The 27,298-nt window shown below is 39.4% G+C and overlaps 1 protein-coding gene across 1 annotated transcript; it reads right to left on the bottom strand.

Moving 5' to 3' along the window:
* Positions 1 to 857: 857 nt before the first annotated feature.
* Positions 858 to 27,298, bottom strand: Ddx43 (DEAD-box helicase 43). The gene is made up of 17 exons (XM_034484305.2): positions 26,948 to 27,298; positions 23,421 to 23,476; positions 21,404 to 21,530; positions 20,072 to 20,203; positions 16,571 to 16,652; positions 11,837 to 11,993; positions 11,498 to 11,616; positions 10,735 to 10,845; positions 9,925 to 10,066; positions 9,501 to 9,601; positions 7,439 to 7,526; positions 6,243 to 6,370; positions 5,967 to 6,076; positions 5,038 to 5,176; positions 3,735 to 3,822; positions 2,601 to 2,740; positions 858 to 1,003 (listed from the first exon to the last, which is right to left on the bottom strand). The coding sequence occupies exons 1-16, from the start codon at positions 27,192 to 27,194 to the stop codon at positions 2,627 to 2,629; spliced, it is 1,941 nt and encodes a 646-aa protein (XP_034340196.1). The 5' UTR covers positions 27,195 to 27,298; the 3' UTR covers positions 858 to 1,003; positions 2,601 to 2,626.

The following is a 27,298-nucleotide window of genomic DNA, read 5'->3' as shown; positions in this document are numbered from 1 at the left end:
TCTTCATGCAATCCAGGACCCAAGCCTATAGGACACTGCTGCCCTCCTGTAAGGCTGTTTTCCCACCTCAATAAACCTCACAGACCTGGTCAGAGACTAACCAATCTAAATAATCTGGCACAGTTGTTAACTGGAGGCTTGCCTCCTAGTGATTCCAGATTCTTTCAAGTGGACAATGCTAACCACTACACTCCTGTAACTTTATCACAGATGTGTATATACAGGACCAGCACACATTTGGTTCAGTACTACCCAGTTTTAAGCATCTAATGGGGGTCTTTGAATACATTCCCCTTACATAGTTCAAGGGTACCAAAAGGGAAAGACGATTGAAATGATAGGAATGTGAGTGGTGGTGCATGCCTGTAATCTTAGCACTCAGGAGGGAAAGGCAGGGATGTGATGCTGTGTCTTGAAAACCTCCAATGTACCTGATGCTTGTTTTTCCTGATGGACTCAGCTGCTGATTTCCGACTGTATCCTTTCTTCTATCAGGCTCTCTTATTAATTCTGCCACTACTCCCAGCAAACACTCTGGATGAATAATGCGGACAAAAATTTAATTTTTCTTTTTACTGCAAAAACAAAATTTTGTTCCCGGTATCTTTTCACTGCCATGACAACATGTGAACAAGCATCAACCACTTCACAGATGTTGGTACAGCAACATTACAGGTGATAATTGTCTTTTTTTCCTTTTGCAGTGCTGGGTTTTGAACCCATGGTCTTGCATATGCTAAGCAAAACCCTACCACTCAGCTACATGCTCAGCCCCAAAACTTCTCTTTTAAAAATAAAAAGAATTATAGATAAAACCCCTTAGTACTACAGTCTTAACTAATATCCATAAAAAATTTCAACAAGGTTAAAAACTACTGTTTTATTAAAGAAAGTATAAAACATTGAATTCTACATTTTAACACACTATTATTTTAAGAATCAGCCAAGTCTCTTCATATTGATGTATGTTTCAACAATTCCACTTTGAATAAAATCCTGAACCCTGAAAAATAAGTGGGAAGAAAAGTTACTATTTACAAAATTCTTCTATTTTTGGTTTTTTAAGACAGAATTTCTCTGTGTGGCCCTGGATATCCTGGAATTTGCTCTGTAGATCAGACTGGCCTTGAATCTAAGAGATTCACCTGCCTCTGCCTCCCAAGTGCTTAAAGGCATTCGCCACCATCACCCAGCTCAAAATTCTTGTTTTTAAAGGTTGGTGCAGGTCTGGAGAGATGGCTCAGAGGTTAAGCTCTTCCAGAGGTCCTGAGTTCAATTCCCAGCAACCACATGGTGGCTCACAATCATCTGTAACGGGGATCTGATGCCCTCTTCTGGTTTGTCTGAAGACAGTGAGCGTGTACTCACATACATAAAATAAATAAATAAATCTTTAAACAAAGTAGGTTGGTGCAATTACATAATATAAAATACACTATCTCAAACATTTAAGTGTGCAGTTTGGTGCTGATAACTATATTCACTGTTGTTCAATGTCTATAGCTTTCAATTTGCAAAATTCAAAATCTATATCCATTAAACAATGAGGCCTTCTCTGCTTACCCCCATCATCCTTGGAAGCACTATTCTGTTCCTGTGACTGTTCTTTGAAACAGGGTCTCACACAAGCCCAGGCTGCCCTAGGACCCGGGGTCCTGCTGCCTCCACAGGAATTTGATAGTTTAGATGTCTCATATACAATACTTGTTCTTTTGTAACTTTTTCATTTGAAGCATAATGTCCTCAAGATTTGCTCTGGTTGCAACAGGTGACACCCCCCTTTTAAAACTGACAGTCCCTCTGTTATTATGTGATGCACGGTATTACCATATTTTTGCGCTTTTAGTTTGCTTCCAAGAGAGTACTGCTGTTTTTTAATAGGATGCCATGAATATGAGGGTACACATTTTTGAGATCTTGCTTCCTATTCTGTGGTATGTATACCCAGAAGTAGATTTTTGACATCATATGGTTGCTAAGAGAACACTATACTGTTTTCATAACAGATAAACCAATTTATACCTCTACCAACAATGAACAAGAGTCTAATTTTTCCACAAAATGCTTGCCAGCTATTTTTGGTAGTCAGTTGATCAAATATGTAAATTACCTCTGGATTGCACATTCTTTTATACCTACCATTGTATAAATACAAATATTTTTTAAAATAAAAAAGACAATTTAAGAGAAAGACCATCATCACCTATAATGTTGCTGTGCTAACATCTATACCTAGCACCTGTGACCTAGCACTCAGGAGGTTAAGGCAGAAGGGTGGCATATGTCTAAAACAATATACAGTAACTAGACTTTGGTAATAGGTGAAAGATCAAGACTTCCTCACTTAGTATGTCTGTGGCTTTTAGGATTATATTGATTGTAAAACATACACCATCTGAGCCTAGTTTTGAAAGACAGACTTCCTGGGTGTGATGGTACATGTCTTTACTCTCAGAATTTGGGAGACAGAAGCAGCCAGATTGTTGTTTACATAGCGAGTTCCAGGACACAGTAATACCTAAAGAGACTGTCTCAAAAGAACAAACAACAAAATAAACAAAAAAGACAGAGATTTGAATGTCTACATCATAAAACTTTACCTGTGGCACCTGTGCTACACAGGACATTAGTAAAACTTCTGGGGCTTTCCTTGAGGTCTTCCCATTTTTTTTTCCATCTCTCTTTTTAGTTTATTTGCTTTATATCTCTCAGCCATTAAAATAAGTTCCTCTGGGATATTCTGCAATTATTAAATGTGTTATTAGGATTTTCTGTTCCTTTCTATCACATGCTGAATGACCTTCAAATGACTTCAGAATCCCTCAATTATAAGACACCACCCCCCCCCAAAGGAGGAGGGTAGGGGAGAAAGGTCTTTCTCTGCCATTTATTTCTGAGCTACAAGAAGCTAAGAATAACCTGAATTGTAGTCATCATTCTGCTGCTCTGTTTCTGTTGTTTCCTAGCTGCCAAACATGCTTTCACTTTTGATTTTTTGTTTGTTTTCTTTTATGTGTATGACTATTTTGCCTGCATGTATGTCTAGGTACCTCCTCTGACCTGGTGTTTGCAGAAGCCATAAGAGGGTGTCAGGATTCCTAGAACTAGAGATGATTGTGAGCCACGTGCTCATGGGAAATTGGTTCTGGGTACTCAGGAATGTGCTCTTAATTGCTGAGCCATCTCTCCAGCCCCAACACATCTTTAAAAAATTCATATATTTTATGTTGTGTTTGTGTGTGCTCAGGCTCCTGGGTAGAGGACAACTCTTGGGAGTCAGTTCTCCCCTGCCACACTGAGAAATCTGAGGATCAATTTCAGGCTGCCAGGCCCATGTGTACTTGTCTCACCTGTTTAGCTGTCTCAGTGGCCCTTATATATATTTTAACTAAATTATAAAACAGTAGGTTTCCACTCTATGTTTTTTTCATACATCCTTCGTTTTGGCCAGTCCTCTCCCTCTCCCTCAGACTTCCAACACCCGTCTTTAATGGAACCATTTCTTATGGATTCTGTCTCACCGTTGGACTACAGTGCTTTGACTGCTATCTATTGCTTACTCCTATCATGTTAGCTTCTCCACTCTTACACTCCCATACCTCACACTCTTGGCCATTTGATCACCCTTATATTAGTTTATGGTTATACATCTTACTTGGCAAGGGCCCTCAGTACCTGTCATAACATATGAATAAACATGAACGTGTATATTCTAATAAGTTGCTTATTTTCACCTGATTTGCTCTTTCCAGAATATTAATAAGTTCAGTGGCAACCCTCCAATCATTTCTTGTGATAAGGGTAATTGACATTCCAGTGCGCCTTTAAGAGGGAGGAAAAAATTTCATGTCATCTATCTTATACTATATTCTCATAATTCAGTTAATATAGAAAACAGAACAAAACCAAAAAAAACCTCAACCTTTACGAATATATGATATAGAGCTAGTATCACACCACAGCAATTAAGAATCTAAATAGTCATCGCTTAGCATTCAATGGCGTTGGCTCTACGACTTCATGAGGACATCAAATCATAACCAAGTCTCTTACATAAAATGGCGTCACATTGATGTATTATCCTGTATGATATAAATCATTGCCTAGACTACTTATCGTACTTGTACACACGCATGCACACACATACACGCTTTACAAAAATACATGTTATAATCTATCTTGGGAACAAAGACAAGAAAAAATTCTGCGTGTTCAGCACAAGCAGTTTAAAAAAAACATTTTTGATTTATGGCTGGTCAAGTTTGAAGACATAGAAATTCTGGGTTCAGAAGGCTGGTATAATGTTCAGCTACTTTAAAAACAGCCCAAGAGTTCAACAGTAGGGGTAAAGGTTCTCTTCTCATGCTAATACAAATCTGAATACTTTGTCAATAATAATAAAAACAATCAACTGAGCACAGTTCACTGTTGGAACACTGCATAAACAATGACATCCTTGGAAAGCTAAGGCAGGAAAAGCACATGGTTCAAGGCTTGTCTGTGGGATGGGGGATGGGAATACAAAGAGGCCCAGGGATATGGCTTAGTAGTAGGGCACTTCCTAGTATGTATGAAGCCTTATATATTTTGTAATCCCCAGTATTACACCCCCCTCCCCAAACACACATGGGGGGCTGGAGAGATGGCTATTCATCCAGAGGTCCTGAGTTCAATTCCCAGCAACCACATGGCTTACAACCATTTATAATGGGATCCTATGCCCTCTTCTGGTGTGCAGATACACATGTAGACAAAGTGTTCATGTACATAAAATATACAAACAAATGAAAAAGAACAAAATGTCAAAAGAAAGAAAGAAAACCTATAGACAACAATAAACAATTAAAAAAACCAAGAAGCCAATCACAGCAGAATCTAGTTCATTCAGATGAAAAGGGATAAAAGAATCAATAAGGGTCAAGAGAGAAACATTTAGAAGAGAATAAAATGGTTTCTGGGTAGGAATAGTCTCTGAGGGGGTAACAGGAATCCAGAACCAGAACTTGCTTCTCTCCAGGGTAGACCCAGCTGGCTTACCCTGCTCTCCCAGTGCGCCCTACTCTGTGTACATATTCTTCAATGTTCCGTGGAAAGTCATAATTGTAGACGTGAGTGATATCATGGACATCAAGACCTCGAGATGCCAAGTCAGTAGCAATAAGTATTCTCACTTTACCTGAAGAGTAAAGACAAACACTAAACCTGTCTGGTAATAGTGAGTCCAAGACATGTGAAAATTAATTACTTTTATTATTTAATCAGATGATTATTGCTTACATGAAAATGGAAAAGAAAGATTTTTAAAGTACTGGCAAATCACAACACAACATACAACAGTTCAACAAATGGTTCTGTCCTGACCTATCTGAACGATATGGGAAACAGAATGTTTCAATGTGGTCTGAATGACAATAGCCCCATACACTCCTATGTTTAAATGCTTGGTCCCTTGTTGCTGGAATTGTCAGGGAAGGATTAAGAGGTGTGGCCTTGTTGAAGAAGGTGTGTCACTGGAGGATGGCTTGAAGTTTCAAAAGCCCCCCACCATTCCTAGTCCAGCTCTCTGCTTCATGAGCTCTCAGCTGTTGCTCCAGTGCCTGCCTGCCTGCTGTCAAGCTCTGTGTGATGGTGATGGGCCCCAAATAAGCCCTTCCTTTTATAAGTTGCCTTGGTCATGGTGTTTTATCACAGCAATAGAGAAGTTACTAAAATATATGTCATTCAGTTAAACTAAGATACAGTCTCCATTATAAGATAATATTCTGACACTTGTTCATGCATTAGTCTTTGTGGAGTTGGCTAGTTATCTCAGAAACAGATAAATAGAGCTCTAGCAATTCTATTTTGGGGTTTATAAGTCAAAAACAGACTAAAAAATGGGAATATGAACAGATATCATCACCCACCCAGTCAAGCCCAGGTTCTAGACTTACCCGAAACTACAACAGACAGCAATTATAACTCACCCGTCTTGAAGTTCTCTAATGCTTTCTCTCGGTCACTCTGTTCTCTGTTGCCATGCAGAGACTCCACTGATATGTGTCGGAGAATGAGATCACTGGATAAGTGGTCAGCGCTGAGGCAGAGAATAAAGTGAATGATCTTAAGGGCTTATTCTAATACCATTCTCAAGTAGCAGACACATTGTCAACTTGTCCTCATTTGAAATTAGCTACAAACAGAAAGCCATGAGTAAATCAAGTGGACTGCTGAGGATGAGGAGAGCAGAGGGAAATACCTACACAGCTTTTCTGCTGACAAAGACAATGACTTTGTCTTTAGGTGACATATTCTCAAGGAAGGTCTGGATATGAGTTCGTTTCTCCTCTTCTGTGGTAATGATTATATTTTGTTTCACTGTACTCACAGCCTAAATAATTCAGAGATCATAGTATATTAGCACCAGGGAGAAGCCCCTGTGGCTCAAACAATGCATTAACAATCAGTTCATACTTTGAAAACACAAAAGTAGTGAGCATAGCAAATTACCTATTTCTACCCAGCATGTCAGCTCAGTCTGATTTTATCATTTGTTTACCCACACTGAGTCTGGGAACACCTGAATGACTGGCAGGCATGCTGTGAGCTACTGGCTACTGCTGTAAGAACAACCATCATCCAATACCATGTTTGCAAGAATTAGCTTCCTGAACCTTGGATGTCGGACTTCATGGATGAATGAGAGGATGAAATATGAGTCTCAATTCAGTGAGTACTTAAGCAATTTAATACAAAATCACTGGTGTCATTTTTTAACCATAATAAAAAAATCTCTTGCCGGGCGGTAGTGGCGCACGCCTTTAATCCCAGCACTTGGGAGGCAGAGGAAGGCAGATTTCTGAGTTTGAGGCTAGCCTGGTCTACAGAGTGAGTTCCAGGACAGCCAGGGCTACACAGAGAAACCCTGTCTCGAAAAACCGAAAAACAAAACAAAACAAAACAAAACAAATCTCTTTAGATTGAAGTATTTTAGATGAAGTACTCCCATTGTTTCTCCAGAATGTTTACCACTTTACCAAGTATTATTTCCTATTACTCTTAATTTTTATGTATATGTATGCAGAAACATAAGAGTGCAGGCTTAAGGTTGACAGAATCTTCCTGTGCTCCCCACTTCATTAAGGCAGGATCTCTCACTGAACTTAGATTTCTATGACTTTGCCTAGTCTCAGTAGCTGGCTTGTCCTGGCATCCTGTCTTTATGATCACCACATCTGCCTGGTTTCCACTTGGGTTCTGATGATCTGAATTCCACATGTTTCAGTGGTGAGTATCCAATAAAACGCCTCTCCAACCCTTCTATTTTCTATTATTTTCCCTCCTTTTGTTGAAGCCAGTTTCATGAATGCTAAATATCACTATCTATCACTAAAGTATACCTCACTATATTCTTTAAGCACAATTTAAAAAGTTTCAATAGCAATAAAAACAAGCTTACAACTAGATCCAAAGTACCAACATAGACAATCATTGGTTCTTTCAAGTAAGATTGTGCAAGACGGCGGACAGCATATGGCCAAGTAGCACTGAAAACAAAACAAGATACATCATCATCAAAACTTTATTATAATATGTTACCAAATTTCTTTAAGCATTCTGTGAATCATGTTACTCATGAAAGACATCTTTATATTTCCAATCTGTTAAATGAGTGAAATAAATTTACAATTAAATTCTACTAAGAGTTGCCTGGCTACAGTTAAGCTATTGGATGCAATCTTTAACTAGGTTTAATAAAAGATAGTTTTTCGTTCACTTATTTTTTATTTATATTACCTAAAGATTAAAATACCTATATAATTTCAAATACAGTTTCATATATAAAAAGGTAATAGAAGGTTAGTTATATCTTATCCTTTATAAAAGACAAAACGAATAAACCACCAAAATCAAATAATCTATAATTATCACATAATGTCAGCAAGGAAAAGCAAGTACTTAGGCTCAATACAAAGCACTGTAAGTATACTGGTCAAAAGCTATATAGATTTATATATTTCTTCAACATACATAAAAGGTGAATTGGTCACCTTTTGTACCTTCATATACAAGGAAACATAACTTAAATTTTTGAAATGTCAGAAAACAAAAAATAAAGTGATTTAGTAGTTTTCCTGTCATCTGAATATCCTTTTTGTAATTTAAAAAAATTTTCATTCACACAAAAATGCATTTTATTTTATCAAATCCACCCTTCACTGCCCTCCTAACTCCTACTAGGACCCTCTCTCCCACCTTCCAACCTCATGGCTATCCTCTTTTTCTGGCTCTCTCTTTCACAGACACACACACACACACCCAACCTCCTGAGTTCAATGTGTTGCCACATGCATGTAGGTGTAGGGCTACACACTGAGGCATAAGCAACCTACCATGGATCCATCCCTGAAGAAAACTTACTTTCCACAGGCAACTGTTCAATCCAAGCTAGAATTCTGACTAAATCGATTATATGTAGGTCTTGTGTAGTTTGTCATGTCTAGAAGACACTGTTTTACAGTCCTCCCTGACTTCTGGTTCTTTCATTCTTTTTGCCCCCTCTTCTGTGACATTTCATAGACCTGGGGGTGAGAATCATATACTATTCTTTAAAGAAAAGATTTAGTTTTTTACTTTAATTACATGTATATGTGTGTATAGGTATATGCATGTGTCTGCAGGTGGCCCTACAGGCCAGAGCCATCAGATTTCCTGGAAATGGAGTTACAGGTGTGAGTCATCTGATGTGGATTCTGGGAACTGAATCTGGATCCTCTGCATGAGCAACAAGCACTCAAATCACTGAGCCATCTCTCCAGCCTCCATACCTTATCCTTATTAGACAATCTGGCCTAGGAAGAATTATTCCTTATACATCAATCATTGCTTTCTCAGTTTTTTATCAGGAAAAATAATCAGATGTCAAATGTTGACCTCTAAAGATAAGTGATCATTTATTCAACATAGATTTTCCATGAAATGTAAATTTCATGGAAAACCCATCACAAGTGGCTCAGGCAGGAAAAAGTACTCACTGCCAAGGCCGAGAACCTGATTCTACTTCCAGAACTTCTATGGTGGGGGTGGGGGGAACTAATCTTGTGAGTTGTCCTTTGACTTTTCCACATATGCCACAGTACATGCACACATGCGCGCGCACACACACACACACACACACACACACAAATAAATATAGCAGGGCATGATAGTGCATGCCTTTAATTCCAGCCCTTGGGAGGCAGACCTCTGAGTTTGAGGCCAGCCTGGTCCACATGGAAAGTTCTAGGCTAGGCAGAACTTTAAAGTGTCTCCAAAAAAAAAAGTAAAATAACAAAAATAACAAATACATCCATAATGTAGGAAAGCTGTAACACTCAATGATAAAGTAGCCATTATTATAGTTATATTTAAGAATCTCAAAATACTTTTTAGTAATGCTCTAAAATATTGTTGCGAAATCAACCTAATAGAATGGGTTTTTAACTTACTTCTATTCTGAATACATAACTAGGCATACCTACCTTGTCATAATAGTCTGCCGGTCTGGGCGTACATCTAACAAAATCTTCATTATCTGGGGTTCAAATCCCATGTCCAGCATCTTGTCTGCTTCATCTAGAACCTGCACTCGAAGCAAAAAATGTAGTTAATTTCATATCTACACACTTATTTCTCCCACTAAGCCTATAACCACTTCAACTTCTGAGAGACCCAAAATAAACTTTCTGTGGGCATAAAATACAGACTAATTTGTTTCACTTGATTCCCAGTTGCTTCTTTAGTCATTGAGTGAGAAAAAAATTTCCTACTCTTTACTATGTTAAACAGAATGGGAAATATTCCCAGAATACAAAGCACTATAAAATAGCTACCTCACCACCCAATTTTTTCTACGGATTCAGTTCTTTTGCCTCCCAGTATTCCAAACCTTTGTTTCATGATTACCAAATAGGTTACACTTTTCAGGTTGACAAAGTTATTCATTTGTAGGTCATTCAATCTTCCAGGAGTTGCAATAATGATGTCTACACCTTTTGAAACATCTTGTATTTGTCCGTCTCTATCGCCACCACCATACACACAAACACTTAAAAAAAACCAAGAAGTTCACATTTAAGCAAAGAACATGCCATAATTTAAAACTGCAACTAGCCTAAGCATTTTAGTTATAGAATAAGATGAAATAAAAGAGAATCTGATGTTTTCAGGAGCATCTGTCCCTTTGCGGAAACTATCCACACCCCTGGGCCACAGTGTCTCCTGAAGAACTGCTTCTGCACTGTTTGCCTCTATGACGTGACTACTGTACTCAGATCAGATTCTGAAGGGGTGAAACTAATGAAGATGAGAGAAGCTATGCTGACCAAAGAAAACTCAGCAAGACCGTATCCTGCTAGTAAAGCACACAAGTGATTTTACACATGTGTTTTGTTTTTTTGAGACAGGGCTTCTCCGTGTAGCCCTGATTGTCCTGGAGCTCAATCTGTAGACCAGGCTGGCCTTGAGCTCAGAGATCACCTACTGTCTGCCTCCCAAGTGCATCACATGGTAGCTCATTAATATGTATGACGTTGTTGTATACCAGTTGAAAATTAATATGTAGAGTTGGGGTGATAGCTCAGTGGTTGAACTCTTGGCTAATATGCACAAGGCTGTGAATTTGGACCCAAGAACCACACACACAAACATTTTAAATTTAAATAAAGTTACTACAAACGTGAAGGTAAAGATAACACTTGTATAGAAGTGACTTACCTTTTAAGATCACCATATGAATATTTAGAACATTCAGCTTCTACTTGAAGGGCTAATTCCCTGGTGGGCGTAAGGACTAACATGCCTGGTCCATTTCTTTGTTCTCTAGCTCTTTAAAAGGAAAACAATAATACTAAGTTGTTTGTCTTAGATGCATCAAAAGTTCTTGAAGAATAAGATTTTCAATAATGAATGTCAAAGACAGACAAGGCATATTTGTACTTTTTGGTAAAGTGTATGATTAAAAGTTTCTCATGTAGACTTTGGTTTATTAATCACAATTAACATACCTAAATATATAAGCTGCCGGTATAAGTTTCTATAAATTTTTACTACAAAGGCATAGTTGCCATCAAAATGACAAAAGCAAGAAAATAAGCCACATACACCACGAATCCACAGTCTCAAATTCTTATTTCTTCATTTAACATGACTTTTTAATTAACAGTTCATTTGAAATGACATTTTCTCATTGAATAGAACTATACTGGACAATTTATTCATACAATTTTAATTAAACATCATGACTTAGGACAATTTAAACAATTTGATTGCAGTGTCTATTATGACTCTGGTGGCGACTGCTGCCTATTGCTTCCTAAAATGGTTTTATGGATGTACACTTCATCAGCGTAGCCACATGCATCCTGGCCAAGAAGAGGCATCAGTCTCAACAATGCAAGAAATGACAAGAACTTAGTTAGAGTATGGCTCTATATCTATTAAATCCATAGTAAGAGAGTGAAGCCAAAGGAATTCTTACAGTGGTTGAGAGTCTAGATGAATAAATCCAGGCATTAAATAGGACAGTGTCTTCCCTGTTCCAGTTTGTGCTACTCCAATCAGATCTATTCCTTGCAGAACTATTGGCCACGCCTGTGACTGAAAAAGAGTGACATACTGAAACAAGAAGCATAACTGTGTTTGACATCTGTTCTTGTCCTTCAGCTCTATGTCTTAATACACATGGTTGTTAGGCATTTGCAGTGCTGCAGGAGGCAGTGGGCACATGCTTTTAAGACATGGCTATTCCCTGGTGGTTTAACTTCTAACACACATTAACTGGGGGAAAGTGTTAAATGAAAAATTTAAAAAGGCATACCTGAATTGGTGTAGGTTTTTGAAAGCCTGCTCTTTTAATATTTTCCATAACTTCTGGGTAACTTTGAAAGGCATCTTCAAATTTACATATAGGGTTGGGGATAGGACGTTTCTCACCATCTTTCAAGTCATCACATGTTATATTAAAATTTTCTTTCCTTTATAGAAAATACAAGCATTAGTGGTTTTCTTCAATTTCCATAAGAAAGAAAAAAATATTTCTTACAATCAGTTTGGGTAACAGCTAGAAATTCATCTGCAACTGATTAAAACCAGACTTGTAGAATTTTAAGGTAGAAAAGACTAAGAAATGGAGGGCTGGACATGGTGGCACACACTTGGAATGCAGCACTTGGGAGGTGAAGACAGGAGGATTTGAGGCCAGTCTGGGATATACAGACTATTTCAAAACAAGCAAGCAAATGAACAAAGAGAAAGAGAAATAGGAGCCTGTTTTTCTCTTATGTGAGGTGCAGAGGGAAAGGCAAATCTCCTTCAATTCTATGGATGAATGAAGGAATGAGTATGGAAAGTGGAGCCCACATATGTGAGACATACCACAAAACTAGACAAGCATAGTCCCAAGACTAGTCATGTGACCAAGGTTTAGCATTATCTCACTCATCTTTCCTGTCCGTCCATCCGTCCGTCCGTCCGTCCATCCATCCATCCATCTACAAGTCTCATGTGGCCTTGGCTATACAATGACCTTGAATTTCCTGGTCATCCTACCTCAACTTCCACAGTGCTAAGATTACAGACATGCACTATTATGCAGAGCCATTATTTTTACAACAGACTTATTATTTTTAAGATTTGTATCAGTTTTTAAGTTTTAAGGCTGTTATTAAGAGGCTGGAGAGATGGTTCAGCAATTAGGCATACTGGCTGCTCACACACTGGGGTTCAGTTCCCAGTACCCCACACATAGTGGCTCATAACACTTTGTAACTCTTCTTCCAGAGGATTCAATGTCCTCTTCTGGCTTCCTTGGGCACTGAATACAGGTAGTGTACACATACCCATACAGGCTAAACACTCACAAACTCATAGGTTAAGAAATTATTTTTTGCTTTGTAACAGACAGAATACAGAAAGGCGTACATGGCCAAAATTCAGAGAACAACTGATTGAAGCTGTGTCTTCTAGATATGAGAAGGGAGCTGCACCCATGAAATCTCAGATATATGGCTGCCTAAACAAGACCTGAATAGTTACACCAATTGACAAGCTACGGCTGAGGGGGCAAAATCTCACAAGGTCCCGCCCCCAAATGAAGAGCTACAGGCAATTAGTGTGTATTGAGGGAGAAAGAATCATTCCTCCCCAAGGACAAAGCCTCTAACTGGTTATCGAACACCAATAGTCAGCCCTACAAACATACATTATGTAACAACAAATAGTGGAGCAGGATACATAATTCATGTAACAATGATATGTAACAGTAAGAAAAATACCATGAATTTTAAAGAAAGGGACACATGATAAGTTGGATGGAGGAGACAAAAAGTGAAAATGATGTAAATATAGTACACATAGTGAAAATTTAAAAAAAAAAAAAAAAAAAAAAAAAAGAGGAAAAGCAATTACAGTGCTGGCCAGATGGTTAACTGAGTGAAAGTGTACGACAGCAAGTCTACTGTTCTACCCGGAGACCACAGGGTAGGAGAGAAGCAGTTCCTGTAAGGGATCCTTTGGCCTCCACGTGTGTGCCATGCCATGCATGTATGTGTGCACGTACACATATATAAATAAGTGTAATTAAAAGGTAATGGGTTTCATTGGAAAAAAAGAAATTATTGTATTTAAAAAACAAGTTTTTTACATTTTCAACTTTTCACTGTTAGCTGGTTAGCTAGGTTGCAGAATACTGGCCTAGAATGCATGAAGCCCTGAGTTTACTCCTATGCTCACATACACTGGGCATGGTGACACACACCTATAATCTCAGCATAAGGAAGGTAGAGGCAGGAGGATAAAAAATTCAAGGTCACTTTTGGTTGCACAGAAAATGAGGCCAGCCTGGGAAGGCAGTCTCAGAAAAAAAATTAACAATTTATATTTATTTACTTAACATGTGTGTATATGTATGTCAGCGGTGGAGCACAGTGCCCATGTGGAGGTCAGAGTCAACCTTGTGGATCACAGGCTGTCAAACTCAGGTTTTCAGGTTTTATGGCAAGTGCTTTTAACTGCTGACCAACCTTGCCAACCCTAAAAAACAAAAAACCAACAACAACAACAACAACAACAACAAAAAAAACCCAACCAACCTCAAAAAATCCTTAATTTTCCAGTGTTAGAGACATCATTCTCTAAACTACTATCTAATACAATAGGCACCCCTAACATGTGACAATTTAAATTTGAAATTAAAAGACAGTCATGAAAATTAATGATGGGGGATGTATTCTGAGAGATTAGTGATTGGCAATTTCTCGGTTTCATAAACACGACAGTGTATTTGCACAAAACTATATATAACTGTCAAATACAACCTGGCCTTTATAATTTTATGTACTTTAAATTTTCTATCTTATTATTTTATGTGTATAAATGTTTTGTCTGCATGTCTAATACCCAGAGGTCAAAAGAGGGAGTCAGATCCCTGGAACTGAGTTATAGATGGTTGTGAGCTGACATTCAGGTATTGGGAATCAAACCTGGGTCCTTTAAAACTCTTAAAAATTAAACTCTCCAGCCCAACTTGGCCTTTAAAAATATTTATTTATTTGTATGCTTCTGAGTATTTCACTTGTATGTATCTAAGTGCACCTTGTGCCTGAGATCTCTAAGGAGGCAAGACAAGAGCATCAGACCCTCTAGAACTGTAGTTATAAACAGTTGTAAGCTGCTGTGTGGTGCTGGGACTGAACCTGGGTCCTCTGTAAGAGCAGCTAATGCTTTTAACTGAACCATCTCTCAGTCCCTTAACCTAGACTTTTAGTGTGAGTGTGTGTATGTGTGTATGTATGTGTGTGTGTGTGCGTGTACATACATACACATGTGTATGTGTGAGTGTAAAGGACAGAGATCAACTACAGATATTGTTCCTCTGGAGAAGTCTACCTTGTTTTTTGAGACAGGGTTTCTCACTGCCCTGGAGCTAACTGAGGGTAGGTAGGCTTGCATGCCATCAAATTCTAGTGACCTCCTATCTTCCCTTCCCCTAATGCTCACTAAACCAGCTTGTTAGGTTCTACTTCTGTGGTAAGCACTTTACTAACTGAATTGTGTCTCAAGTGGGTAATGACATTTGGTGGCAAGCTGGGTGACCTGAATTTGACTCCTGGACCTACACAGTGGAAAGAGAACTGACCTGTCAAGTTTTCTGACTTCCACACATGACTTGACAGGAACACCACTCCCTTCCACCCTCAAACACAAATACAATAAAAACAAAGATTTAAGCTAGCCTACAAAGCAGTGGGTGTCACCACGATATTTTCATACATATAATTTTACTTTGGTCTTATTCATCTTTTCCTGCAAAGTCCGCCCCTGAAAACCTGCTTCTTAATGCTGCCAACAGTCTGTGATAAAGGCAAGATATATGAGTTTGGAAATGGGCAGACAGCTCAGGGGTTAAGAGCACTTAAACTTGTGAAGACCTGGGTTTGGATCCAAGCACCTAAGGGGCAGCAAATAACCCTACAGGCACTCATGTAGTATACATACATACATACATATATGCAGGCACTCATGCATATATATAAAATAAAAATAAATATTTTTTCTATAGAAAAAGATATGAGTTTGCTGGTAGTATAATGTGACACATAATAATTCCCTTCTTTTTTTTTTCTTTCCCTTTTTGACACAGGGACCAGTACTCAAGACTGTTCTGGAGCTCACTATGTAGACAAGGATGCCCATGAAATTCTTATCCTTGCCTTCATCTAGAGGGCTGGGATTACAGGCATGTGCCATCCTGATATTGTGCCTGGCTATGAGGTGCTAGGGACCAAACTCAGGGTTGTGCATGCTAGGCAAGCACTGTACCAACTGAACTATATTCTCGGTCCTACAGTAATTTTTAAAATTGGGAGGACCAAAACCAGAGTCTTGTACATGCCAGGTAAGCACTGAGATACCCCCTGGCCCTAGTTAACTTTGGTTAGAACAAATATACTTTAAAATCATGCTCAGGAGCTGTCATTTGTTCTCATTATATTTTACAAGCTGTCCATTACACATTATACCCTGACCAGCACAGCTCTAGTTGTACCATGTTACCACACACATGTGGCTAATGCATTGCATTGTGTTATGGCAGCTACAGTCACTTCAAAATAGTAACTCTTCAGATCCAGTATATAACCCTGTGGGGTCACTGTCATAGAGGTTGAGGCTGACTTCTCATCCCCAGCATGTACTGTTCCCCAGCTATAAGAGCCACAGTTAGTGTTCAGTTGATATGTATAATACTGAGACACACACAGACCAGCTTCCATCATCACAACCGGACATTTGTTCTTTGTGAGTCTTGCTGACCTTGAACTCATGATGCTCCTGCCTCTGCTCCTGAGTGCTGGGATTACAGGCATGTGCCACCATGCTCCACTGGAGTATTCAACAAAAGCTCTCTAAAATTCGTGTAAGACGCAGCCAAATCTTCAGCTGAGCAAACATGGAAGTTGGGTGTAGTGGTCCAATACAATCATTCAAAATCCTTGCCTAATGAGTCAACAGTCAAAACCTAAGAACACACTGAGGTAACGAAACAACTACCCACCTCCAGTTGTCTATTTGCACTTGTGACATTGAGCTTGTCGTTGCTGACTCTATGTAAAAGTTTTTCTTAATTGGAGGTAAATCTGGGACAAAGACGACAATCCAAACTTTGATAAATAAGAATACTGTACATTTACTAACACTTATTCAAAACTACAGGTATCAAACTAGAATAACACTTAGTTCTCTATGCGCACAGTGTTAGAAAGTTCTGCATGTTGCCACCCAGGCTTATGCCAGTCTAAAAGATTTCTTTTTGGTTTTTCTTTCAACTATATTTTTTACCCATGAAAGAATATTTTTAAAAAATATATGTATTTTGTTACTTATTATATATGTCTGTGCACATCTGTGTGAGTGTATGCCATATGTGTAGGTGTCTGTAGTGGCCAGAAAAGGTAGTCAGATCCTCTGGAGCTGGAGTCTCAGGCACTTGTGAGCCAGCCAACAAGGGTGTTGGGAACCAAACTCAACTTCTCTGTCAGAGTCACAGGTATTCTTAACCATTCAGCCCCCAGGAAGGAGTCTTTAACAGCAAACAGGAGAGAATGATTTCTTTCTTATGCAGGGACTCACTGTGTAACTCTGGTTGTCCTGGAACTCACTGTGTAGAACAGGCTGGCCTTAAACTAACATATCTGCTTGCTTCTGCTTCCTGAGTGCTGAGATTAAAGGTGTGTGCCACTATGGCTGGCTGGAAAACATGATTTTTAAAGAAGGCCAAATAATTGCAACAAATGAATTTATTTTAAAACACTTACTTTTAGATTTATTTTTATTTATTTAGTTTTTTAGATTAAAATCTCATTACGTAGCTCTGGCCGGCTTTAAACTTACAGAGATTTGCCTGCCTCTGCCTCCTGTGTGCTGGGATTAAAGGTGTCTGCTACCATACCAGACTATTTTTATTATGTGTGTGAGTGTATGTTAGTGCAGGTGCCTGCAGGGGCCACAGACACTGAATCCCCTGGAGCTGGAACAAGTGGTTCTGAGACAACAGCCATGTGCCTTAGGAACAAACTGCTGTTTCTGCAAGAGCAGTACTATTACTATTCACTTCACTCTTAGTCACAAAGCTACCTCTTCAGTCCCATAACATTAGTATTTATTTTTGTAATACTGATAATCAAACTCAGACCTTCATCTTCAGGAAAAGTACTCTACCACTGAGCCATAAACTCGAGCCCCCATACTACTACTTTTAGGCATTAAATATAGATCCTCATTCAACTTTATGAGGTTTATGAGGTTGTCTCGATCTTGTGTGTGCATGTGAGTGTAGTTTATGTGCGTATGTATGTTTGTATGTATGTATGTATGTATGTATGTATGTATATGCATGTGCAAGCCAGAGAATGGTGGTCCTTGTTGCCTTTCACTGAATTTGAAGCTCACCAACTGGCTAGACTGGGCTGGTCAATGAGCTCTTAGGATCTACTTGTCTCTGCTCCCCAAGCTATGGCATTATAGACATTCAGCATCCACCTTGCTTTATAAGTGGGTGCTGGAGATCTGAACTTGGTCCTCATGCTTAATGTGGCAAGCACTAGAGTTATGACCTTCTGTAACCCCTGAGGTTGTAAAAGTTCATTATACCTCTTCTAAGCTTAATTCCTTCCACAGTGTCCCCATAACACATCAACTGTCTAAAAACTTAACATGCAGAGGTTCTGGCCCACATAATGATTATAGTTACCAACATTTTGATTATTTTATCATTAGCATATTATCTTTTGTGTATATGTGAAGTATGTGTATGTATGTATACACACATCTGTGTATGAGAATATGCTCTAGCCAGTAGAGGCTAGAGGGCAATCAGGTATCTCCCTCTATCCCTTTCGGTATATATTTTTTTGAGGCAGGATGTCTTGTTGAAGCTGGCAGTCAGTCCTTCTGGCTCTGTCTCCCTACCCACATGCTAGATAGAGTTATAGGCATGTACAGGACCACAACTAGCTTTTTATGTGGGTGAGGTACTAAGAGCTAAACCCAGGTCCTTATAGTTACACAGTAAGTACTCTTAAGCAGTGAGCCATCTCTCCAGCCTATACAAACAAAAATTAAATAATGATGCTATATTGCTGCCTCATTTAATAGCTAAGTTTGTTCAATATGAATCTAAAAGTACATACTTTATAGAGACCCTGCTTCTTAAACTTTTTCTCTCAGAATTACTTTTCACTAGTGATATTTTTAACTGACAGAGGATATTATATAAAACCACTATACATATCAAATATTCACTAATAATAAATCAGAGATTTACTTCAAAAATTGGTATACACAGAATTTTATAATTTATTAAAGATTAAAGTAAAATTGTATTGTAATGAGATAGATATGCCTATTTTTTATTTCTTTAAATTTTTTTGGTTTTTTTGAGACAAAGTTTCTCTGTGTAGTCAGTCCTGGCTCTCCTGGAACTTGCTCTACAGACCAGGCTGACCTTGAACTCAGAGATCCAACTGCCTTTGCCTCCTGAGTGCTGGGATTAAAGGCATGCACCACCACTGCCCAGATTATTTTTACATAGAGAATTAAATTTAGTTCAATAACACCACAGGGTATAGAGCACCATTTTCAGAGTTATATTTTTATATTCTAATCATCGATACTTAAGAATACCACTTCACAAAAATGCATAGTATAAAATGATCACTTCATAAATTGCTGAAAATTCTGTCCTAATCTCAAGGTAAATTCTTTAAATGATTTTCTTTTCTGAAATTCCTCTGCAACACAAATAGAAAATTTAATTTATTTATTTTTTAAGACAGAGTCTCACTATGTCATCCTGGCTGGCCTGGAACTTGTTCTGTAGAGCAGGCTGACCTTAAGATGTCCTTGCCCCTGTCTTCAGAGTTCTGGGATTAAAGGTGTGTGCTATCATGCCTGATCAGTGACTTTCAGAATCGAACATTCTAGCACAATATAATTCAAAGATATACTAATTTGATAGTTAAATGGTAAGGAACGTGAAAAAAAAAAAACCTAACTCTTTTTTTGTATAGTTAAAGCATTATGTTTCTGGAAGATCAAAAAACTGCATGTATGGTTAAAAAAAAAACAAAAACAAAAACCAAAAAAAAAAAAACAATAACCAAAAAACAAAAAATCCACTGCAATCATAGTATATAATGGCCTCAGACCTGAATAGAGGTATTTCTGGTGTCCTGTGGTGAGGTGTGTGTAGTATGACAGAGTGGATAATGCAAAGCTCACTGTGTCCAAACCCAGGCTATGGTGAAGGCCTAGTCGCAACACAAGTGAGCACTACCCAGAATACCTCAGATCTAGTATGCTTTTGATTCTGAATTAATGTCCGGTCACTTAGTGTTCAGAAACCTTGCATTCTTGCCACATTTTCATGACCCTTGAATTTAGTTACATGATCTTATGTGGGTCTTGACCCACAGGTTAAAAAGCTGGGTTACAGAGTATATTAACTGTAGTAAAGAAACAGCATCACCATAGGTAAGTGTTAGGATACAGGACTGACCTGCCCACTTTTTCTTTTCCCATTTCAAAGCATCTTCTCGAATTTGATCCCAATCTATCAGTGGCTGATCGTCTGTTACACTCTCACTGGTACTGGTATCTGCTCCAACAGTAGGTTGAAATGCGATAATATCTGTTAAAAGATTTTGACCAAATTAGCTTTGAACTAAGTCCTGAGAGCGTAAAATCCTAAATGCAGTTTTGTGTACAGTTATTCCTAACAGGATATTAATACTTGAAATATAAAAATCATATGTTTAAGATCTAGGGAGATGGTTCTATATGTAAAACACAGTGCAAGCATCAGGACCAGATGTAGATACCCAGCCTCCATATCAATTCGAAGTGAACAGGGTGGGTGGTCTGCCTGTAATCACAGAACTGAGAGGTGGACACAGGATATCTCCAGAGTAAGCTGGGTAGCTAGGATAGCCCCCAGTGAAGTCTGGATTCAAGATGCTACTTAAGGCAGAGGTGGAGAGCACTCAGATCTGCTGCTGGCCTCTGAACACAAGCTAGAGCACACACACAGGCATAAACAGACCGATCTTTATCTTTAATGCTAAGGTGTGTGTTGAAGAGTTCTTCCATTTTAACTTACCTGTGGCTAAAAGAGAAACTAGAGTTAACCATAATAGTTAAATAGCCACAGATATTATGAATGCTTTTTTTATCTGCTTATTTACTCAGTATATGTAGTGTGTGTACACTCATACACATGTCTCTGAATATGCCATGGGGCATATATGTCAGAGGACCACATGTAGAATGTAGTTTTCTCTTTCCACTGTATGCATTCTGGGAACAGAAGTCATGTTAGTTTGTTATGCTTCATGGTAAGCACCTTTACTGACATGTAATTTTGAAAAATGAAAATAATCTGGCCTCTTACTGAAAAAATGTGGAAATCTAGGAAATCTAAAGCTTTGTCTGAGGGAAGGAATCAAGTATGATATTTATGTCACACTGAAAAAACTTAGGTGTGCTGAAGCAGATTTGTATCCCAGCTCTCAGCAGGCTGAGGGGCAAGAGGATTATGAGTCTGAGGCCCCTTGTCCTACATTGGAGATTCCATATCACAGAACAAAACAAAACTAATAAAATCACTGACAAAAATTATTTTTACATTTCTAAAGCAGGCTGGGAATGATAGTACAAGCCATTAATCCCAGCACTTGGGAGGCAGAGGCAGGCAGATACATATGAGTTCAAGGCAGCTTGGTCTACGTAGCAAGTCGCAGACCAGCCAAGGCTAACAACAAACTAAACCACTTAAATGTGCAAAAATTAACAACAATAAACTAAAGCACTTAAGTGTGCAAAAATTACTTACCAACTCTGTGTCCTGGAATGTAATTTTGTTGTTTTTTAACAACATTATCTATCACTGTTTTTGCTTTTGTTTGCATGGCTTTATTACCAAAAATTTTGATTTCTGCCTCAGAATTTCCTTTTATTACCTAGATACAAAGGGAGAAACACAGGTGAAACCAAAGTCTCCTCACCAAGCCCCAATAATTACTCAACTAAAATAGTAAGAAAGAATGCAAACTCGGCCTTGCTATACTATTCCATGTCTAGTATGAGTAGGATCACACACACACACACACACACACACACAGACACATACATGACAATTTGTAAATTTAAGTTCAGGACACTGTGGTTGAGGGAAACGTAAACCGTTAATACAGGGGCTGCTCAGATGGATCAGTAGTCAGGTTCTTGTCCCCAAAGCATGGAAACTTGAGTTGAATCTCTGGATCCCACTGAAGATAGGAGAGAACCAACTCCCTAAGATGTTCTCTCAACTCCATACAGCCAAATAATAAATGTAAAATATTAATCTGACATGTGATATTACCATGAGTTGGTGTTCCCTAGCCTGTAAAAATACTATTTTTGAGGGTTGTATCTCATATAATGATGTAACTGGAGTAGAGTAACCTATAGGCTATAGGTTACTGAACTTTAGTTAGATTTGGTAAAATTTTAAGTTAAGAGGATTCTCTATACATGTATACAATGATGGATCTAGGGTTTTTTTTTTTTCTTTTTTCTTTTTTTTTTTTTTTTAATTTGGTTTGGGTTTTTGAGATAGGGTATCTCTGTGTAGGGCTGGCTGTCCTGGAACTCACTCTGTAGACTCGCCTGGCCTGGCCTTGAACTCACAGGTCATACAGATCTGCCTACCTCTGCCTCCTAAGTGCTTTGACTGAAGGTGTATGCCACCACACCTGGCTTGAAAATAGTATGTATTTATTTATTCTTTATAATATATATATAATATATATATATTATATATATATTATATATTTATATATATTATATATATATTATAAAGAATAAATATATATTATAAAATATATATATATATATATATATATTCAAGTCTGGGGCTGGAGAGATGGCTCAGAGCACTGACTGCTCTTCAAGAGGTCCTGAGTTCAATTCCCAGCAACTACATGGTGGCTCACAACCATCTGTAATGGGGTCTGACACCCTCTTCTGGTGTGTCTAAAGTCAGCTACAGTGTACTCATATACATAAAATAAATAAATAAATCTTTAAAAAAAGAATTTGTCAAGTCTGACCATTTGATATTGGATAACCAATTTTGGGGACGAAGTAATTTCCTCTTGGGGAAAATTACTTGCCTGTAGCTCTGCATCTAGGGTAGCGTACCCCTTGAGGTTTCCTCTTCCCATGTTTGCATGTCTACTGGTGAGTGTTCAGAGTTTGTTACGTAGCTATACTGTTGAGATTTGGTGGGTGTAGCTGTCACGTCTAGGAGACACAATCTCCCAGCAGACTTCCTGGTCGCCTGGCTCTTTCAGTCTTTCTGTCCCTCTCTGGCCATGTTTACAGTGTACTTTTACAATGTACTTTGATCACATCCATCTACCATTACCTCCCTCCAACTGCCCTTACAAAGCTTTTTGTTGTTGTTGTTGTTTGTATTCTTAGGCTTAGTTTTAAAAGGTTTGTGCCTGGTGCCCAGGGAGGCCACGACAGGGTACCAGAGCCCCTGAAACTGAAGTTAGAGGTTGATTGTGAGATGCCATGTGGGTGCTGAGAAGCAAACCTAGGTCCTCTGCAAGAACAACAAGTGCTCTTAACCACTGACCCATCTGTCCAGCCCTGAGTTATCATTCTTAAATGGAGACTGTATTTAAAGATTTAGGTTTTACCTCTAAGAGTCACAAACACTACACCTAGAAAAGAACAATTCAGGCAAATGCTGGTGAACAGGAATCGGTGAAGAGTTCAGGCCACTTACTACATCACCATGCTAAGCACCAAGCAGATGCTAGGTAGGTGCTCCTTATGAAGGAACACAGATGACTTACCTGTATTCTAGTGTTTGTTGTATTTTGGATTTCTCTAATTTTTGACCCACCACGACCTGTTTTTAAAAATAAAAAAAAATTGATTATGAACTAAAATCAACAAAAGGGGTCTATGTACTTCCTTCAAAGGACATTGTGTGTTCTTCCCCAAATCATTCAAGGGAAGATTTTTAGGGTGAAGTAAACACTTTCTGTTTTGGATGGAGTATGTCATCTGACACCTTTCTGAGTAGCAGGAGGCTTCTTTTACCATGATGGAGACTAAAAGATTCTATTCTAGCACATATAAAAATTGGATCCAAATTGTACTGAAGACAATATTAAGAAATTTAAAGGGTTGGAGAGATGGCTCAGAGGTTAAGAGCACTGACTGTTCTTCTAGAGGTTCTGAATTCAATTCCCAGCAACCACATGGTGGCTCACAACCATCTGTAATGGGATCCGATGCCCTCTTCTGGTATGTCTGAAGACAGCTACAGTGTACTGATATACATAAAATAAATAATTAAAAAAAAAAAAAGAAATTTAAAGCCACTTTTAACAATAACAAAATTTAGATATGTGTGTTTAAGACAGTGATAGCCTAGGTTTGAACTCAGAATGCATCCCATACAAAGCACGGAAGAGACAGAGGCAGTCTTTCTCAGCACCCTCCAGGAGCTCCCCTCCCCAGCCTTTCAGAGAAGGCATGGCCTGGGCCCTTTTTTATGGCACTCCCTAACGAGCTCTCCCACCCACCCTCCCTGGCCCCCATCCCAAAAGCAACAAATGCTGGCTTGGGAATAGACAAATAACAACATCTCTCAACACCCTCCATTCCCCACACCCTCCCCCCCCAAACACCCCCATCCCAAATTGCAGAGGCTGGCATCCTCTCTGATAGATGACCAGCACTTCCCAGAGCAGATGGCTCCTGTCCTTGGGAGAAGCAAAGACCAAACATCCTTAGAGAGATAAGTGCCATACTTTAGGCCATGAGAGGAGGGCAATTAAGTGTTCCCTGACAGCTGTGGCCAGTTTGTAACAACACTATTAGTTCCTGATAGCACCATTAAGGTCAGAAGAGCTCCCTTTCCCAGTTGTGTGATTCTGCCGGCTGCCTGAACAAAGCAGTTTTAAAGGATGACTTTCCTTGTCACCTCCTCTGTCCCTTAACCCTGAGAATCCCTGCTTACGCTTGTATGTATAAAAACCCCAAGCTCCTAGATAGCCTACTTAGTAGGAAGGGTTTTCGACCCAAGTCTGGCTCAAATAAAAGGCTCTTTTGTTACTTTACACTGGGTTGGCTATTCTTAGAGATCTTTTAGAAATCCCAAGGCCTGGATATAACAGCATCCCATACAGAATGCATCCCTTAAACTAAAGGCAATTCTGCTGCCATTGCCTCCTAAGTGGTGGCAGTTCAAGCACCGGGCCACCACATCTAGCTAAATAATTCATTTTTTAAAAAGTGGGCAAGGGAAGAAGTACAGTTGAGTGGTACAGCACTTGTCTCAGTAGCATGCCTAAGCCCCCTACTGTGCTCCCTGACTCTGATTAAAACTCTGATTAAAAATTCAAAAGGTGAGGGATCTGAGCAAGCATTTCTTCAGAAACACTTAAGTCTATAAGGTGCTCAACATCTCTAAATAGGCTAACCCAGACTGGAAACTATGAAAAGATTGCCTCTTAGTTTAAAATAAATAAATAAATAAATAAATAAATATATATATTAAAACAGGGTCTCAGTATATAGTTCTAACCTGCCCAGAATGTTCTATAGACTTAACCTGCTTCTACCTCTGGGGATGGGAGCAGTGGTATTAAAGACCTACATCACCACATCCAAGTTTACTGTTATCTTTTCAAAAGATAATCTGCAGTACTTAGAAAGAATCCAGCCCGGGCTATACAGAGAAACCCTGTCTTGAAAAACAAACAAACAAACAAACAAACATGAATCAAGGGTTTCATGCATGCTAGGCAAGTGCTCTACCATACCACTACCCTTAGAATGACTGTTATTTAAGACAAATGCAAGTGCTTTAGTAAGAATGTTGTCTAATTGGTAGCCTGTGAACTACTGGTGTGATTGGAAAAAAAAATAACAATTAAAAACCCTACGAACTAATTCAGCATTGACATGACTGAGTCCACAAGTAAAAGGAGTCAGAAGCACGATGGTGAAGGCTTACACTGCTGTGCATACAGAATCACTGTGCACCAAAGTAAAAACCTGGAAGCAACTCAATCAGCATCGAGAGCATAATGGATAAACAGAAAGAGATATAATAGTAAAGAACTAACGTTCAGTCTTTAAAAGGAAATTCTGTCAGATGACAATTTGAGGACATTTGTGCTAACCACAGTAAGTCAATCACAGAACACTATGTCTTGATTCTACTTGAGGATCTAAAGTGAATAAACCCAGCAGCACAGAGTGGTGAAGTGGAGGCACAAGACCAAGGAGAAACGAGGAGTTGAGAAATGGTATAGTTCTAATCACAGAAGAGCTGGGACACAATCTTCCATTTACCACTAACACTATGCTATGCACTTATTTTTTAAGAATAGAAGTAAGGTGCGGGTGGGTAGCAGATTAGGGGTAGAGCATATGCTTAATTTTCATGAAGCTCTGGGTTCAATCCTGAGTACCAACAGAAAGGAAATGAGAGAGGGGAGAAGGAAGGAAAGGGGTGGGAGAAGAAAAGTAGGGGAGAAAACAAAGACTGTCATATTTTAACACACATTAGAATAAACCATCTAGGTTGCAAGGCTAGGGATGTAGCTCAGGATGCACCTAGTTATTTGGGATGTCCTGGGTTCAATACCCAGAATAAGAAAAAAATCCAAACAAAAACAGTAGCATGCATACCCAAGGAGCTATGTGTATTCCAATGCCTAGACTCCACTGCTTCTTGCAGCGGGTTTAATTTCTGTCACAAATCTATTGGTTCTCTGGTGAGCTTCCCATTCAAATACTGGGCATCTCGTTCAGATTTTGGGGGGGCATGAATCTTGGAAATGGAATCTGTCTATTCTAGTAACCAGCCTTAAAACATACGATTAACTATGCCACAAAGCAGGCTTTTAGAACTAAATATATTAACTTCACAGACCCTAACCCTTAAGAAACCATAACTGAAACTCAGAATTGACACCAACTGAGGGAAACAGCCCCATCATTGTAAAACGCATTTCAAAAAAGTTGAGAATTGTACATCTAAGACTCCTGCGTACTGCTTTCCGCAGTTAAATTTACCTCAAGTTACACCTAAGGCAGAGACAAAGCTGAGGTTCTGATTTGACACTACTGCACACTTGATCTGTGAAAACGACCTAGAGGGTGTTGGCCCGACCTCGACCTCCGCACCGAGCTGCTGCCCTCTGCGGGAAACCGGAAAGACCTTTACGGAGAATGCATGCAGTCTTTCAGGAGGTTCTCTCCCGCACACGCCCCTGCCCGCCACAGAACTGCGCCCCGCGCCGCTGAAGCCCCGACGCCGCTGCCCCGTCACGCAGCGAGCCTGGGCGCCGCCCGCGCTCACCTATCACTGCGCCCACCACGTCGTTCTTCACCCCGAAGCAGAGCGGCGGTTCGCGGCGGCCGGCAGCCGTAGCCTCGGCGGCACCCGCGGGCTCTCTCCAGCCGCCGCCGGCACCCCTGCTACCGACCCGGCCTCTCCGGTTCGCCTTGTCCGTCGCCGTCCGTTCGGCGCCCCGGGACCCGGTCAAGCTTCGCTGGGGAGCAACGCCCGAGGAGGAAGCGTTGGCTGCGGGTTCCCGCCTAGACATGGCTCTGAAGAGACCCGCGCGTCGCACGTCGTTCCGGACTCAGCTGCACAGGCCGCGGCGTCGGAAAAACTCCACTGCCGCCCGCGAGCTCGCCCGCCAGTCCT

This window comes from Arvicanthis niloticus, chromosome 21 (genome assembly GCF_011762505.2).
Source record: "Arvicanthis niloticus isolate mArvNil1 chromosome 21, mArvNil1.pat.X, whole genome shotgun sequence".
Taxonomy (NCBI): domain Eukaryota; kingdom Metazoa; phylum Chordata; class Mammalia; order Rodentia; family Muridae; genus Arvicanthis; species Arvicanthis niloticus.
Note: the sequence above shows the minus strand (reverse complement) of the source record. Positions and strands in the feature narration are given on the sequence as shown.